Here is a 14,363-nt window from a genome sequence, read left to right on the forward strand (position 1 = left end):
AACAGGCCCCAAACAAGTCCAAAACCCAGCAGGACAGACATTAAATCTTAAAGCTCCAAAACAATCTTCTATGACTCCAACTCCTACATCCTGGGCACAGTTGGGCATCTGGGCCCCCAAAGCATCAGGCAGCCTTATTCCCACAGCTCTGCCAGGCAGAGCCCAGTGGGCCACACTGGTGCCCGTGGCTTTTCCAGGCCTGCGTTGCATGTTACCTGTGGCCCCAAAGTTCTGGGGTCCTGGCGGCAGCCCTGCTGCATTGGCTCTACTAGACATTTCCCTGGTGGGGGCTCTCTGTGGGGACTCTGACCCCACTTTCCTGCTTTACATTAGTCTAGTAGATGTCCTCTGCAGTGGCTCCACCCCCGTGGCAGGTCTCTGCCTGGGCCCCCAGGCTTTTCCATACATCCTCTGGAATCTGGGTGGAGGCTGACACGCCTCCACTGCTCTCACGTCCTGCTGGCCTGCAGACTTAACACAATGTGGGTGCCACCGAGGTTTCAGGCTTCTACTCTCCATGGCTGCTGCATGAACCACACTTGGGGCTGCTCCAGCCAGAGCAGCTGGGATGTAAAGAGCAGGATCCCAAGGGCAACTGCGCCCCACGTCTGTCCTCTGGGATAACTCAGTCCTTCTAGGCCTCAGGGTCTGTGATGGGTGGGGCACACTTCCAGACTTCTGAAATGCCTGCAGGGCTTTTCTCTCATTGTCTTGGCTCTTAGCATCTGGCTGCTTCGTTGCCAAGGTAATGTCTTTAGCAACCAGTTTATCTGCTTCACCCTTGCATTGTTCTCCTGCTCTCCGCTTCTTTACCACATGGCCAGGCTGCAAATTTTCCAAATCTTTATGCTCTGCTACCCTTTTAAATTCTGGCTTTATGTCATGCCTTTACTGCCATAACTCAGAGTAGGCTGTTAGAAGTAGCCATGCAGCATCCTTAATGCTTTGCTGCTTAGAAATTTCTTTTGCCAAATGCTCTGGTTCACAATTCTTAAGTCCTACCTTCCACAAAGTCCAAGGGCATGGACACAATGCAGCCAGATTCCTTGCTATGGTGTAGCAAGGGTCATCTTTTGTCCAATTCCTAATAAGTTCCTCATTGCTATCTGAGACCTCACCATCCACATGGCCTTTACTGCATTCTGCTTGCCATCACATAAGTCTCTAAGACATTCCAAACTTTCCCTCATCTTTCTCTCTTCTTCTGAGTCCTCCAAACTCCTCCAACCTTTGCCCATTACCCAGCTCCAAAGATGCATCCACATTTTCAGGTGTCTGTATAGCAACAACCCACTCCTTGGTACCAATTTTCTGTTTTAGCCCATTTTGTGTTGCTATAACAGAAATACCTGAGACTGGGTAATTTATAAGGAAAGGAGGTTTATTTGGCTTACGATTCTGGGACAGCTGCATCTGGCATGGGCCTCAGGCTGCTTCTCATGGCGGAAAAGCGGCAGGCAGCCGGTGGGTACAAGCAGATCACATGGCAAGAGAGGAAGCAAGAGAGAGAGAGAGAAGAAGCAAGAGAGATAGAGAGAGGAGGTGCCATGGTCCTTATATACAGCAAGCTCTCGTGGGAACTAATAGAGCGAGAACTCACTCACTACCCCTCCTCCCCCAGGGAGAGCATTAATCCATTCATGAGGGATCCTCTCGTGGGAACTAATAGAGCGAGAACTCACTCACTACCCCTCCTCCCCCAGGGAGAGCACTAATCCATTCATGAGGGATCCTCCCCCATGACTCAGTCAGTTTCTAACACTGCCACATTGGGGATCAGATTTCCGCATGAGTTTTGGAAGGGACAACACATCCAAACTCCATCGTAAGGGCAGCAGACTAGAGAGAGGGAAGGACACAGAGGCAACAGCAAATTTGATAGCTAAGTTGTCCCCAAAAAGGTTTATTATGGACAGCTTCCTGTGGCGCAGATACCCATTTTATGAAGATTTCCAACTTGACAGACTAAAATGATTCTTCAAGAGTTTGGTCTTTCAAGGGCAAAGTTTGGGCAAAACTGAAACAGTCACTGATTCTTGGAGAACCGTGGACACACCGAGTCTTACAATTCATGTAACTTTGAGAAGGACAAGGCATAGGACCTGGAAGGGAAGTCCCTCAGGGTCTCACGCGGGGAGTATTCACTCAGTTCTTTGTTTCCTGTTGTCGCCATAGGTGCTATCTCTGGAGGTCTAAGCATTGGGCCTCCAGGTAAGTCCTCCATGGACGACTCCTATGGTCGGTACGATTTAATCCCGAACAGTGAGTCACCAGCCAGTCCTCCCGTAGCTGTTCCCCATAGCTGGTCACGTGCCAAATCTGACAGTGATAAAATCTCAAATGGCTCCAGCATCAACTGGCCCCCAGGTAAGACCCTGCAACATTTCTATGCAACAGCAGATCAGAACATGCTCCAGGTCTGAGAAGAGTGGTCAGGCCTGAGAGGAACCAGAATCTGAGCTAAGGAATTTGGAAGTATTAAGTCAATAGCTTTGGTATTTTCATTGGAAATCCATTTGTCAGATCGGTTTAGGGTATTGTTGGTGTATCAAACGTTTTTCTGTAGCCCCTTAGTTCAGTATAAGGAGTGGGAGGATGTAGCAGGGAGGCTGGGCAAGGGACACTATATTCCATCTGTAAAATCGTTCAGACCCTGTATGAAAACTATCTTAATGTGGTAGCTATAATACCTGGTTCTAGTTCGTTCCAAAGAATTGATTGATGTAATGAAAGAGAGTCTAAAGAGTGCTTCTTATTTTAATTAGCAGATTATAAAAATGTCCACAAATAGGTAAAAAAAAAAAAATGTATGTTATGAAGCAAAGCAAAGGTGCTCTACTATGTGGCTTCTCATTTGGTTTCCATAAACAGAATTCCATCCTGGAGTTCCATGGAAAGGACTTCAGAATATTGACCCCGAGAATGACCCTGATGTCACTCCTGGCAGTGTCCCCACTGGGCCTACCATTAATACCACCATCCAGGATGTCAACCGCTACCTCCTCAAGAGTGGAGGTGAGGAGAGGGGGTGCTCTGCCTGCCTTTCTGTGGGAATTCTCTCTAGACTCGTTCGGAGACATCCTCTGTGACAGTCTGGGCTGTAAGGCAGGTGTGGTGTAAGACATGGCTGATGAGTGCCTTTGTCTGTCACCTGAAGCAGCATATGAAGACATCGGGTAGTGCTTATGGAGGAAATGGAGATTGATTGTGATATGTTTGCTGGGTTTATCAATATATCATGTTTTATCATTTTTTAAGCATCGTGTTATAAAGTCACAATATTAACCATCAAGCTTTTTAATGAAAAGTTTCCTCTTGAAATCTCTTTACTCTGAATTGAAACTGAGTTGACTCTTTACTCATCCATACTCTATTTTTCTTTTCCACAAAAAGTCTGGTAAAAAGATTGAAATTCATCCCTAGGACTTTTTTCTTGGTACAAATCATGGTGCTAATTTTTGCCACATCCTCTGTCAGACTTGAGGGTCTCCTCAGGAAGAGGAGAAGTGATGAGCTGAGCTCTGAAGCTACAAAACAGAAACACAGAGTTCAGACATGACATTGGGAAGGGAAGTGACTCACTCTTCCTTCAGGCCTACAAGTGAGGAAGTGCTGGGAGCACCATCTGCAGGAAAGTTTTGTCATCTACATTCTATTATGTGGAAAGAAGAGCTTGGTTCCCAAAACATTAATTTAGTTTTCCCACTTAAAAAATGACCTGTTGGGGCAATGTGTTTGCTTCTATGGTTCTTTAAAGTGATAGGCTTCTAAAAGCATCTGTGGCTTGTATAGAAAGCACACGTAAATATAGATTACCCTTCCTGTGCATTCCTCAGATTTTGATGCAGCTGCTTCTTAGTGCAGAGTCGTTGTGGGTGTCTCTTCTGTCAGGGACAGAGGAATGGTAAGGAAAAGGAGCCTGTATAAGATGACAGGGGACAGGGCAAGGCACAAGCCAGAAGCCACACCTGAGCATGGCAGCAGGGTTATGCCAGAACGGTAAAAGTGAGCCAGTGTGTTTTGAGGATTGTGGAGAAGTGTGATACAGGTGTGTTGATTCAGGTATTAAGAGAAGTTGGAAAGAATCGAGGTTGCTTGGTATACAGCAGAGCTTCCCAAGCAGTGCCTAGATGAAGTATCAAGTGATCCTTCGTCCTCTGGGTGGCACTGGGGGCATTGTGGGTGGCCTTCACCATCTGCCCAACTGTGCCATGATGTGATCAAGGCAGCCTAGAAAAATACATGAATTCTGGACAGAGCTAAACAGCTGTCTTCCAGTTCCATAGCCTGCACAGTAAAGGAGATAGACTTAAGGACAGGAGAGAATCTAAGCCTAAAAAATGCATTGGCCATCAAGATAAAGCAAGAAAATGGAATCTCCAGCTCTGATATTCAAGTCATCAGCCAGCCATCTAACCTGGGTGACTTGAAGCTCCGTGTGCATATTCTGTAACCTCCGGGGGACTTGACCTTCAGGGTCAAGTGAATGCTGTGCTTCTCGGGCAGGTCGCAAGCCCACCTTGGTACACATGCCTGGACGTTGGTGTTCAGCAGCCAGTGGTTGGCTCACGCTGCATGTGCCAGGCCCCTCCTCCATCCCATGACCAGTCCAAGCCCTGAGAAACTGTCATTCTTCGCCCTGGTGGCCCTCGTGGTTGTGTTTGGGAATGCGTTAAGGTTTGTTACTGAGAGTGGGGAGCACAGCGAACATAGCTTCATATAGAAGTTGCTTACCTAAAAGCACCACCACCGTGATGCACAAGGAGTGGGCTGCCGGGGCCAGACCTTTCTAATATTTCCCTCCCAGCGTGCTGCGCTGTCCTCTGTATGTGGTCAGCTTTCAGTAATCTCATTTGTGCACCTCTGAAGTAGCTCGGGGACCTAGCCACAAAAGGCCGTCATATTATTGAGGAAAATGTGCCCTAGAAGGAAAACAGTGAGAAATAGCCACAACTCTCTTGACATTGGCTCATTTGTTTTGCATAGTTTCGTCATGGAATGTTCTGTTTTCTTTTATTGAATATATTGGGTATGGATTTTTTAACTTACATTTTGGTTTTTATTGCCATTAGATTATGTTCTGATTTATATTAAAAGTTTATGGGGGCCGGCCCGGTGGCTGCGCCGCTTGGGAAGTGCGGCGGCGCTCCCGCCCGAGGGTTCGGATCCCACATACAGACCGGTTCCTGCTCACTGGCTGAGCGAGGCGCGGGAGCAACACTGAGGGTTGCGATCCCATTGCCGGTCCCCGGTCCAGTACGGGGGCAACACTGAGGGTTGCGATCCGTTGCCGGACATGGAAAAAGAAAAAAGACAAAAAAAAAAAGTTTATGTTAGCCCAGTATTTGTTTGGATGTTGTTTACAGTTTTAACCCTTACGAAATGATTACTAACCATTCTGGTGAAATGTAGTCATGCTATTTCATAACATACTGATACTAACATTTCATCTAGAAAGGAAAATTAACTGTAATTTTATGAGACACTCGAACACTGTTAAAATCTAAGTACCTTAAAGCAATACCACCTAGGGTTAATAATCTATGATCCTGGGATCTTAGGTTGATGACATTTTGAGGTAAATGAAAGAATAGTGTTTAGGAAGTGGCTTAGGATGTCAGTAGAGCTGACACCTTTTAAAGTTGAAAACCTGCAGAATACGAATAAATCTAAAGCAATACCACCTAGGGTTAATAATCTATGATCCTGGGATCTTAGGTTGATGACATTTTGAGGTAAATGAAAGAATAGTGTTTAGGAAGTAGCTTAGGATGTCAGTAGAGCTGACACCTTTTAAAGTTGAAAACCTGCAGAATACGAATAAATTTTAATTTTCACCAACTCTGGTGCCTTCATTCTAAAGAAGTCACTTTCAGCAAGGCAGCTGCAATCAGCTCTATAGGCTGTCCCCTGCATAAACCCAGGACAGCTGACACGCCTGGTGTCTCAGTGGAGGATACCCCTGAGGATGTCCTGTACACAGCCCCAGGTGGCCTGTGTCGGCCACCGTGGCTTTTGGTAATGAGTGTAACAGCCAGGCTGTGCCACCATCCCCTCCACAGCCAGTGTCCACACACTGGCAAGAGCCACTACCCAAGTCACAGGAGCTTGCTTCCCACCCTGCTGTCACCCAAACAGCCACCATTACTACATCCTCATCTTCCTTTCACAAAGCTTTTTGCTTTCTTCACAGAGTTGTGAGAGAGATGACATGAAAAAATAAACCACAAAAATGGAGCTGAGCTTTTTCACAAAGAATCGAGGTGTCTTAAAGATGGCCCGTATACCCCGAGTCTCCCTTCCAGGTGCAGCTGAGATTTTTCTCAAAATAAAAACTGCAGTGCCAGCGGTGTTATAACTCAGGGTCATACACGCAGTTATTAGGGCAGAGGTCTCTTCATTATTCCCATATTACAAAAGAGAAAGATGAATGAGAAGACATAGGACACCCGAGTCAGAAAAAGTGCTCATATTTTTAAGGCAAAATTTACAGTAAAAAGCTTGGGGTTTTGTTGTTTTTTTTAATTTTGGTGGCTATTGTTTGAACTGAGAAAGGATGAGGATTGCCCCATGTTTTTATTTTTGTCTTAATTGGAAGGGGAGTCAGTGTGACCCTTTACAACTCTGACCTGGCATTTTAAACATTCTGGTGATAATTCTCTTCTCTCGTGACTTAAAGTCCTGTCCTGAGAAGTTCGTGCTGTTTACTGGCCTTTGCCTCATGGGCCTTCAGGAACGTCCCAGGCCTCCCCTAGTGTCTGCGGGACTCAGACGAGGCAGATGCTTGTGTTCTTCTCCCCAGGCCGCACTCTCACCTTCAGGCTTCTACCAAAAACAGCAGCTGAGGCAGGGATTTGTTCTTGGTGACTGAGATCCTGCGTCCCAGAGTTAGAGCTGCAAACCCACACACCTGCTACTCCCCTTGCTTAGTGCCGTGTTTGGTTCTGCAGGGTCCTCCCCACCATCATCTCAGAATGCCACGCTGCCTTCCTCGAGTGCCTGGCCGCTCAGTGCCTCCGGCTACAGTAGCCCTTTCAGCAGCATTGCATCCGCACCTAGTGTTGCAGGTACGCAACTGGCCTCTCGACATGCAGGTAGCCTTTTCTTTCTTTCCCCAAACGTAGCGTTCACAGGCCCCAGCTTTTCCTCTTGGTCTGTTTACTCACTGCCTGAGCGGGGAGGCCGTGTGGTGTGATGGCAAATGGGTGAGGGCTTCGCCCTGAGCAGCTGCGGGAACTTGGGCACATCTACCTGCTCACATAGGAGATGGAAGTGATAAGATCTCCTCCATGGAGCCGTGAAGATCACATGACTGTGTGGTCTACTGTGTTCTCTCCTCCTTTCCCTCCGTGGCTAGATTGTATAGGTTTTAAAAACGTAGAGGCAGACCGCTGCTTGGAATTTGCTGTCGCTTGAGTTGGCCATAAGGGATAAAGGAGACCCTAGCAAGGCCCGCTATTAGCTCCTAGCACCCGGAGTGTGGCTGCTTCCCATTACTTGGATAAATGCAGTCCCTGAAGTGTTTTCATGTTATTGTAGACTGTACAAGTCTTTCAAAGAAGTTTCTTTCAAGGTTAGAGGAAGATTGAGAATCATTTGTCATAAAAACTTCAGAGGAATTTGACTCTGAAATTTTTAAGACAAAAATGTAAAGATGTGGACACACAAACAAAATGTGTAGCAGATTTGTAAATAGATACAGAGCTTAAATAAGGAGACTTTATTGTTTATAAATTTCTTCAAATATATTTCTGTATTCCATCAAACCTTCTCATCCAGATTTTTAAAAACCCAGTGTAAGAATGCTATCAGAGTTCTCTTACTAGCAGTAACTAGGGGAGAAAGTCGTTTTGAGACATCATGTCACAGGCAGGGCCCACCCCAGCTGCCCATGTCTCCTGTCACCTCCAGGGCTCTTTTGTGCCCTGGAAGCTGCCCCTTCTCGGAGGTCAAGATGGGCAGCAAAATGGCATCTGCCAGCAGGGTCGTGCAGGTAGTCAAACCACATACTCCATTAATAAGGTTCCCTGACCGAAGAGACAATCCTAAACCCAACGTATCAGAAGCTTTGAGATCAGCAGTTGTACCATCTCATTTCTTCTGCAATTTTACAGCTTTCTAAGGGAAGTAAATCACCAAATATACTGATTCATCAAGGTCCACCAGACACTGCAGAAATACTAAAATCATTACCTCAGAAATACAGAAAGAAACTTGTGTCTCAAGAAGAAATTGAATTTATCCAATGTGGAGGTCCAGAATAATCACTGCAGCTGCTGTTTGTCATCAAACAAAAGAATTGACTTTACAATAAAAGACTTCCAAAATAACAAATAAAAAATCGTATATTAGACAACGTTAATAAACTAAAAAAAATGAAATATAGAAAATTTAGATGGCCACTTGTATGTCCTAATTTATGTATCTTGGTCAGCTTCTCCACAAGCTTACCTAATTGTTTATATGCTTTCTACTTATTAAAGTATACATTAAAAAAAAAAGTTTTGGTATAGCTTAGCGTATGATTAACAGAAACAAGAGCTTCTAGATTACTTTTATTCCTTCTAATGTTCATAATATTTAGACCTTTAATACTTCCATGGTCATATTTAGCTAAACAGAATTAAAACCATCTTCCTCGCATCAAAGATAAATCTTCATGGCATTTATGTTTTTCCAATCAATGACACCTTTTCTAAGATCAGTGTTTGTTCATCATGAAGTCGCAATCAACTCCAGCAGCCAGGCTTGGAGAGAGAACCCCACGCAGGTGTGCATGGGCTCACATTTGTGTTGTCTTGGTCCCTGCAATGCTGTCCAAGAAGGGGGCACAAGCGTGCATGGGGACAATGACCACTCTCTGCCAGCGCTTCCTGTCTTCTGCACTAGGCCAGTGAGGCAGGTAGAAGCAGTCATCCAGGGGTCTGGTCTGCTCATCTTGACCGAGTTTAGTTTTTTCTCCCAAAGAGCCTTAAAACAGTGCTTCCCCCCAACCAGTGTGCCAAGGGTTGAACCTTAACCTCCAGGCACTGGGTCACGTCCATTTTCTGTAGTGCAGTGTACAAAGAGCAGCTCTAGAAGCTTTGGAAGATGACAGTGGTGGATGGGGAGGGTGGTTATGTCAGCAGGAGCACTGCTTTGGAAGGGGACTGACGCCTAAAGAACAGCATGAAGAAAGGATATGGCCATGTGCTTTTGACCTTGATTGATTAATGGTATGAGATGTGTCTCAGTAGAATAAGTAGAATATGTTGATAAGTTAGCTTTAACATTGAACTTCAAAAATGCTATTTTCTTCGAGGCAAATTTGTGTCTGGTACATTTAACAAATTAAGTGTCAGAAATACTGGCACAGTCTACAGTGGACACATGCAGACTGTCTCTCTGAGCAGAAATTAAAGAGAGAGCATGCCCCAAGGGTCTTGCTTCCAGGTGCTTTACTTGGTGTTTCTTTTTTTTATCATGCAGTCTACTGGTGTCAGAGCGCACCCTCTATGGTTCCCCAAACACGGCAGTGACTCTTCTTTGTCTCAGATTGCACGTGCTCCCTTTCTCTGCCTTTCTAGGTAAACTGTCAGACATTAAATCAACGTGGTCCTCTGGCCCAGCTTCTCACACTCAAGCCTCTCTGTCTCATGAACTGTGGAAGGTGCCCAGAAACACTACTGCACCCACGAGGCCACCTCCAGGGTTAACCAATCCCAAGCCTTCCTCCACCTGGGGCGCCAGCCCCCTGGGCTGGACCAGCTCCTATTCCTCGGGTAAGCTCCTTGCTCCTATGTTCAGATGGGGGGCGGAGGGTGCTCTGAGCCTGCTGTGCTTAGCCTCTAGGGGACGTGCTCTTCATTTTCTCCATGCACCTCCTTTGTAAGGACCCCTGTCTCCAGCCCTGGAGTCTGGGAGGGGGTGAGAGGGAGCCAAGGCCACCTGAGACTTGCAGGACAAGGGCTGGGCGAGCACTGCGTTTTCAGCATCAGCCCTGGGTGTGCCGGCACATGGCAAGTTTGCTCTGGACCAAGAGGGCCCACACTGGCCAATGCCATTCTCTGTAGTGATGCTGTCACGTGCTGGGACTGCAGAAAAGGCCCATTCTGCTGTTCTAGACCTCCCACTCCTGTCGGCCCTTCATTTTTTTTTTTTTTTTTTTTTTTTGTGACCGGTAAGGGGATCGCAACCCGTGGCTTGGTGTTGTCAGCACCGCGCTCAGCCAGTGAGGATCCGAACCCGCAGCAGGAGCGCCGCGGCACTCCCAGCGCTGCACTCTCCCAAGGGAGCCACGGGATCGGCCCTCGGCCCTTCATTTTATATTTGCTTCTCCACAAGCTTTCATTGGATCATAAGGACTTTCCAGGCCAAAGCAAAACAATCCCAACCAGTTTGAAAACAACACTCACCATATTGCCTCTCCAAAGGCTTTCCCTCAGAGGCTCCATGCCAAACTTTAAGGCTCAAAGAAATGTACTGGGAATTTCAGAAACTGAAGTTTTAAATCAGCTACAGGTAGTTTGAAAATAGCTGTTTCCGCCTTTTAGTAGCAGCGCTTGTGGGTTTGCTTTGTTTTTTTTATTTTTTTAATAAAGATGACCAGTAAGGGGATCTTAACCCTTGACTTGGGGTTGTCAGCACCATGCTCTCCCTAGTGAGCCACGGGCGGGCCCCTTTTGCTTTGTTTTTCGAACAAGAGACTTTCATAGAATTGATGCTGTATAGGGGCTTGGGGTAGGGAGAGGTCGAGCACTTGCTGGGAGACTTGCATCTCTCACCACACCCTCCCTCATGGCACAGACAGGGAAGCACAGGCCTCATGGGCTGGGGAACTGTCCAAAAAAAATCGGGGTTTGCATGGGGCAGTGGGTGGGAGTCTGAAAGGATTGTGAGCTTTGGGTTTATCAAAAGACAACGTGGATTTCCATGAGCTGAGAAAGGCTGTCTTGCCTGGCCGGTTAGCTCAGTCGACTAGTGTGGTGCTGATAACACCAACGTCCAGGGTTCAGTTTCTGTACTGGCCAGCCTCCAAAAACAAGGGAGAGAGATGCTCTCCTAGGGCATGCACAGGTAGTTTGTGCTGTGTGCACCTTGGTGAGACTACAGGCTTGGAAAGGGCCACACCATCTGACTGGCAGGTGACCGTGTCATCCAAGCTCTCCCCCTCCCCCCCGGCTTGTTGTGCAGGTTCTGCTTGGAGTACTGACACCTCAGGAAGAACCAGCAGCTGGCTCGTCCTTCGAAACCTCACGCCCCAGGTATGTGCCCACGGGGTCACTGATCACAATCTAAGAAGACTCCAGAGGTGACACTAGGCAGGCTGAAGGAGAAAGCAACTGCCAGAATCGAGTTCAGGCAGCAACAAGCAGACAAGGTTGCTAATGAATTGTTTACTTACTCTTAACTGGAAAAGTATACCTTTGTAAGCAGAATTGCTTATCTTCTGGCTGTACCCATTCAGGACTGATTGGGATAGCCAGTCTGCATGCCTCCGAGCCAAGGCCACAGCCACCTACACATCCCCCTGGGCCCTGGTGCCTTTTGCAAGCCAGTCTTGGGTGCTGTGCTCTGGTGAAGAGGAGAACAGAACACAAAATGGGGCTGTTCTTCTTCCTCTCATTAGTTGTTTTTTTTTTTAAAAAAGATGACCGGTAAGGGGATCTTAACCCTTGACTTGGTGTTGTCAGCACCACGCTCAGCCAGTGAGCGAACCGGCCATCCCTATGTGGGATCCGAACCCGGGGCCTTGGTGTTATCAGCACCGCACTCTCCCGAGTGAGCCACGGGCCGGCCCGTTCCTCTCATTAGTTTTAACTCCCAAAATATCCAAAATTTTTGTCATATATCTGACTACAGAGGTATAAAACATTAATATCAAAAAGCCATGTATTATTAAACCCTTTTAAGGAAAAACATTTTCCTAGTATTTAGTGCACCCAACTTCCTATACCATTTTTTCGAAGAATGTAGTGAAGGAAATCAGAGGAAAACTTGCTGGTTCCCCTGTGCTTCCTCAATCAGATCGATGGTTCTACGCTGCGGACGTTGTGTTTGCAACACGGGCCTCTCATCACCTTCCACCTGAACCTGACTCAAGGCAATGCTGTGGTCCGGTACAGCTCCAAGGAGGAAGCTGCCAAAGCCCAGAAGTCTCTACACATGTACGTTTCCTCTCAGCCACCTCAGCCCTGCCACATAGCTACAAGTCCCCAGGAGTGTTAGGTTTGGGATATTGTAGGAGCTTCCCAGGGCTGCCATGCAAAGTACCTGAGGCTGGGGGCCTAAACAGCAGACATTCATTTCCTCACAGCTCTGGAGGCTGCAAGTCCCAGGTCAAGGTGTGGGCAGGGTTGGTTCCTCCTGACGCCTCTGACCTTGGCTGTACACAGCCATCTTCTCCCTGTGTCTTCACGTGGACTTCCCTCTGTGTGTCTGTGTCCTAATATCCTCTTCCTGTAAGAATGCCAGTCATGTTTGATTAGGACCCACTCATGAACTCATTTAACTTAATTACCTCTTTGAGACCCTTTCTCCAAATACAGTCACATTTGGAGGTATTGGGAGTTAGGACTTCAACACATGACTTGGGGGTAGACACAGGTATCTTGTGACATGCTGATTTCTTCTGCAGCTGAGTTGTAGTGGCTACACCTTCCATTAGGGAAAGACTCTCCAAGGAGTCCATGTAGAGCCCGGTAGTAGAAAGCAAGCACTCTTTCACCAGGTACAGCCCAGGGGAGTGACACATTTGCACACAGGGCCCAGCAGAGGTCTTTACAACGGACCCCTCTCCCTAATTAATTAGGATGTGCTTTGATACAAGTACACCTGCTCAGTAACATCACTTGAGGTGTGGGAACTAGATTTAGTCACTCCTGTTTTTCACCCAGGGTGCAGATTATACTGATCCTAAATGGTCCCCAAATATAATGGTGTGTTCACGCACTTAAAAATGTACTCTCTAGGGCTGGCCTGGTGGCGCACTGGATAGTGCGCCGCTTGGGAGCGCAGAGGCACTCCCGCCGAGGGTTCGGATCCCATGTGGAGACCGGTTCCCGCTCACTGGCTGAGCGCGGTGCAGGCGCAACACCGAGGGTTGCGATCCCGTTGCCGGTCCCTGGTACGGGCGTGACACTGAGGGTTGCGATCCTGTTACCAGTCAGTAAAAAAAAGACAAAAAAGGAAAAATAAATAAATAAATAAAATTTTTTTTAAAAAATGTACTCTCTATGCCAACACGATATAGCTGCTAGAAGTCTAAAATGAGAAAAAAGTTCATAATCTGGGTTTGGAAGTAGCAATGGCAAAACATAAGCTGCAGGACTACTTCATGTCATGGTGACCCATGACATGAAGCCTTCAGCTGCGCCTTTCCCATTACAGAAATAGAGAAAGCCAGAGACCCGGACTCAGCAGGGCTGCGGGTTGCTCCACTCATGTGACTTGTGTTGCTGTTGTAGGTGCGTCCTGGGAAACACTACCATCTTGGCTGAATTTGCTGGCGAAGAAGAAGTGAATCGATTCTTAGCCCAAGGCCAAGCACTGCCACCCACCTCCAGCTGGCAGTCCAGCAGCGGGACCAGCCAGCCACGGCTGGGCACCTCGGGCAGCTCCCATGGCCTGGTGCGCAGTGATGCCGGCCACTGGAGCACCCCGTGCCTGGGCAGCAAAGGGAGCAGTGAGCTGCTGTGGGGTGGGGTGCCCCAGTACTCAAGCAGCCTGTGGGGCCCACCCAGCACCGACGATGGCAGGGTGATTGGCAGCCCCACCCCACTGAACACTCTGCTGCCCGGAGACCTGCTGAGCGGGGAGTCCATCTAGGAGCTGCAGTCATTGGCACCAGGAGAGAACTGGTCCCTTCCAGCCTGGGCGGCACGGACCCAGCCGGGCCCAGCAGCCGGCACCCTTTCAAGTACCTCTGTCCAGTACTGAAGACGAACCTTCGCCGCAGCCCTTGCGAACTGTTCACAAGACAGTGCGGGCTGCGTTTGGTCAGTGTCACGTGCTAACAACAGGATGTTCCTCATAGCTTTTTATTTTGTGTTGTCTTATGTTTGTATGGTGTGTTGTTATTTTGATTTCTTAAGTATAAAAGCTGCTTAGAATAGTTCTATCATGAAGGGCACTTTTCAGATTGTGGGCTGGAAAGGGTTATTTTATCGTCGGGGGGAGGGAGGGAGGGAGACATGAAGCCTATTTAAAATGAGCCTGTGACGATTATGCACATTACCAGAGGCGGCCAGTAATCAGGGCAGGGGCTGGCGTTGATCGCCAGGCAGCAGCTGAGCAAGTGGCAGGCGCGGCCTGTGATCTGCCCTCTGTTTCCCTGGATCCGCCTATGCACATTACCCTTGTTTCATTACTTTTTCATGTCATTT

General features: G+C 47.6%; 1 protein-coding gene and 1 pseudogene across 1 annotated transcript in view; both read left to right on the top strand.

Annotated features, from left to right (window-relative positions):
- The window catches only part of TNRC6C (trinucleotide repeat containing 6C), a 49,682-nt gene extending 35,590 nt beyond the window's left edge, over positions 1-14,092 (top strand). Inside the window, exons 13-19 of the mRNA XM_008576338.1 lie at positions 2,176-2,367; positions 2,872-3,015; positions 6,951-7,067; positions 9,567-9,761; positions 11,173-11,243; positions 12,007-12,146; positions 13,446-14,092. Of these exons, the coding sequence (XP_008574560.1) occupies positions 2,176-2,367; positions 2,872-3,015; positions 6,951-7,067; positions 9,567-9,761; positions 11,173-11,243; positions 12,007-12,146; positions 13,446-13,806 (1,220 nt within the window). The 3' untranslated portion in view covers positions 13,807-14,092. The remainder of the gene's footprint in view (positions 1-2,175; positions 2,368-2,871; positions 3,016-6,950; positions 7,068-9,566; positions 9,762-11,172; positions 11,244-12,006; positions 12,147-13,445) is intronic.
- Positions 7,118-8,273, top strand: LOC103593379 (annotated as a pseudogene).
- Positions 14,093-14,363: the final 271 nt, after the last annotated feature.

This window comes from Galeopterus variegatus, unplaced genomic scaffold, assembly GCF_000696425.1.
Source record: "Galeopterus variegatus unplaced genomic scaffold, G_variegatus-3.0.2 Scaffold1333, whole genome shotgun sequence".
Lineage (NCBI taxonomy): Eukaryota > Metazoa > Chordata > Mammalia > Dermoptera > Cynocephalidae > Galeopterus > Galeopterus variegatus.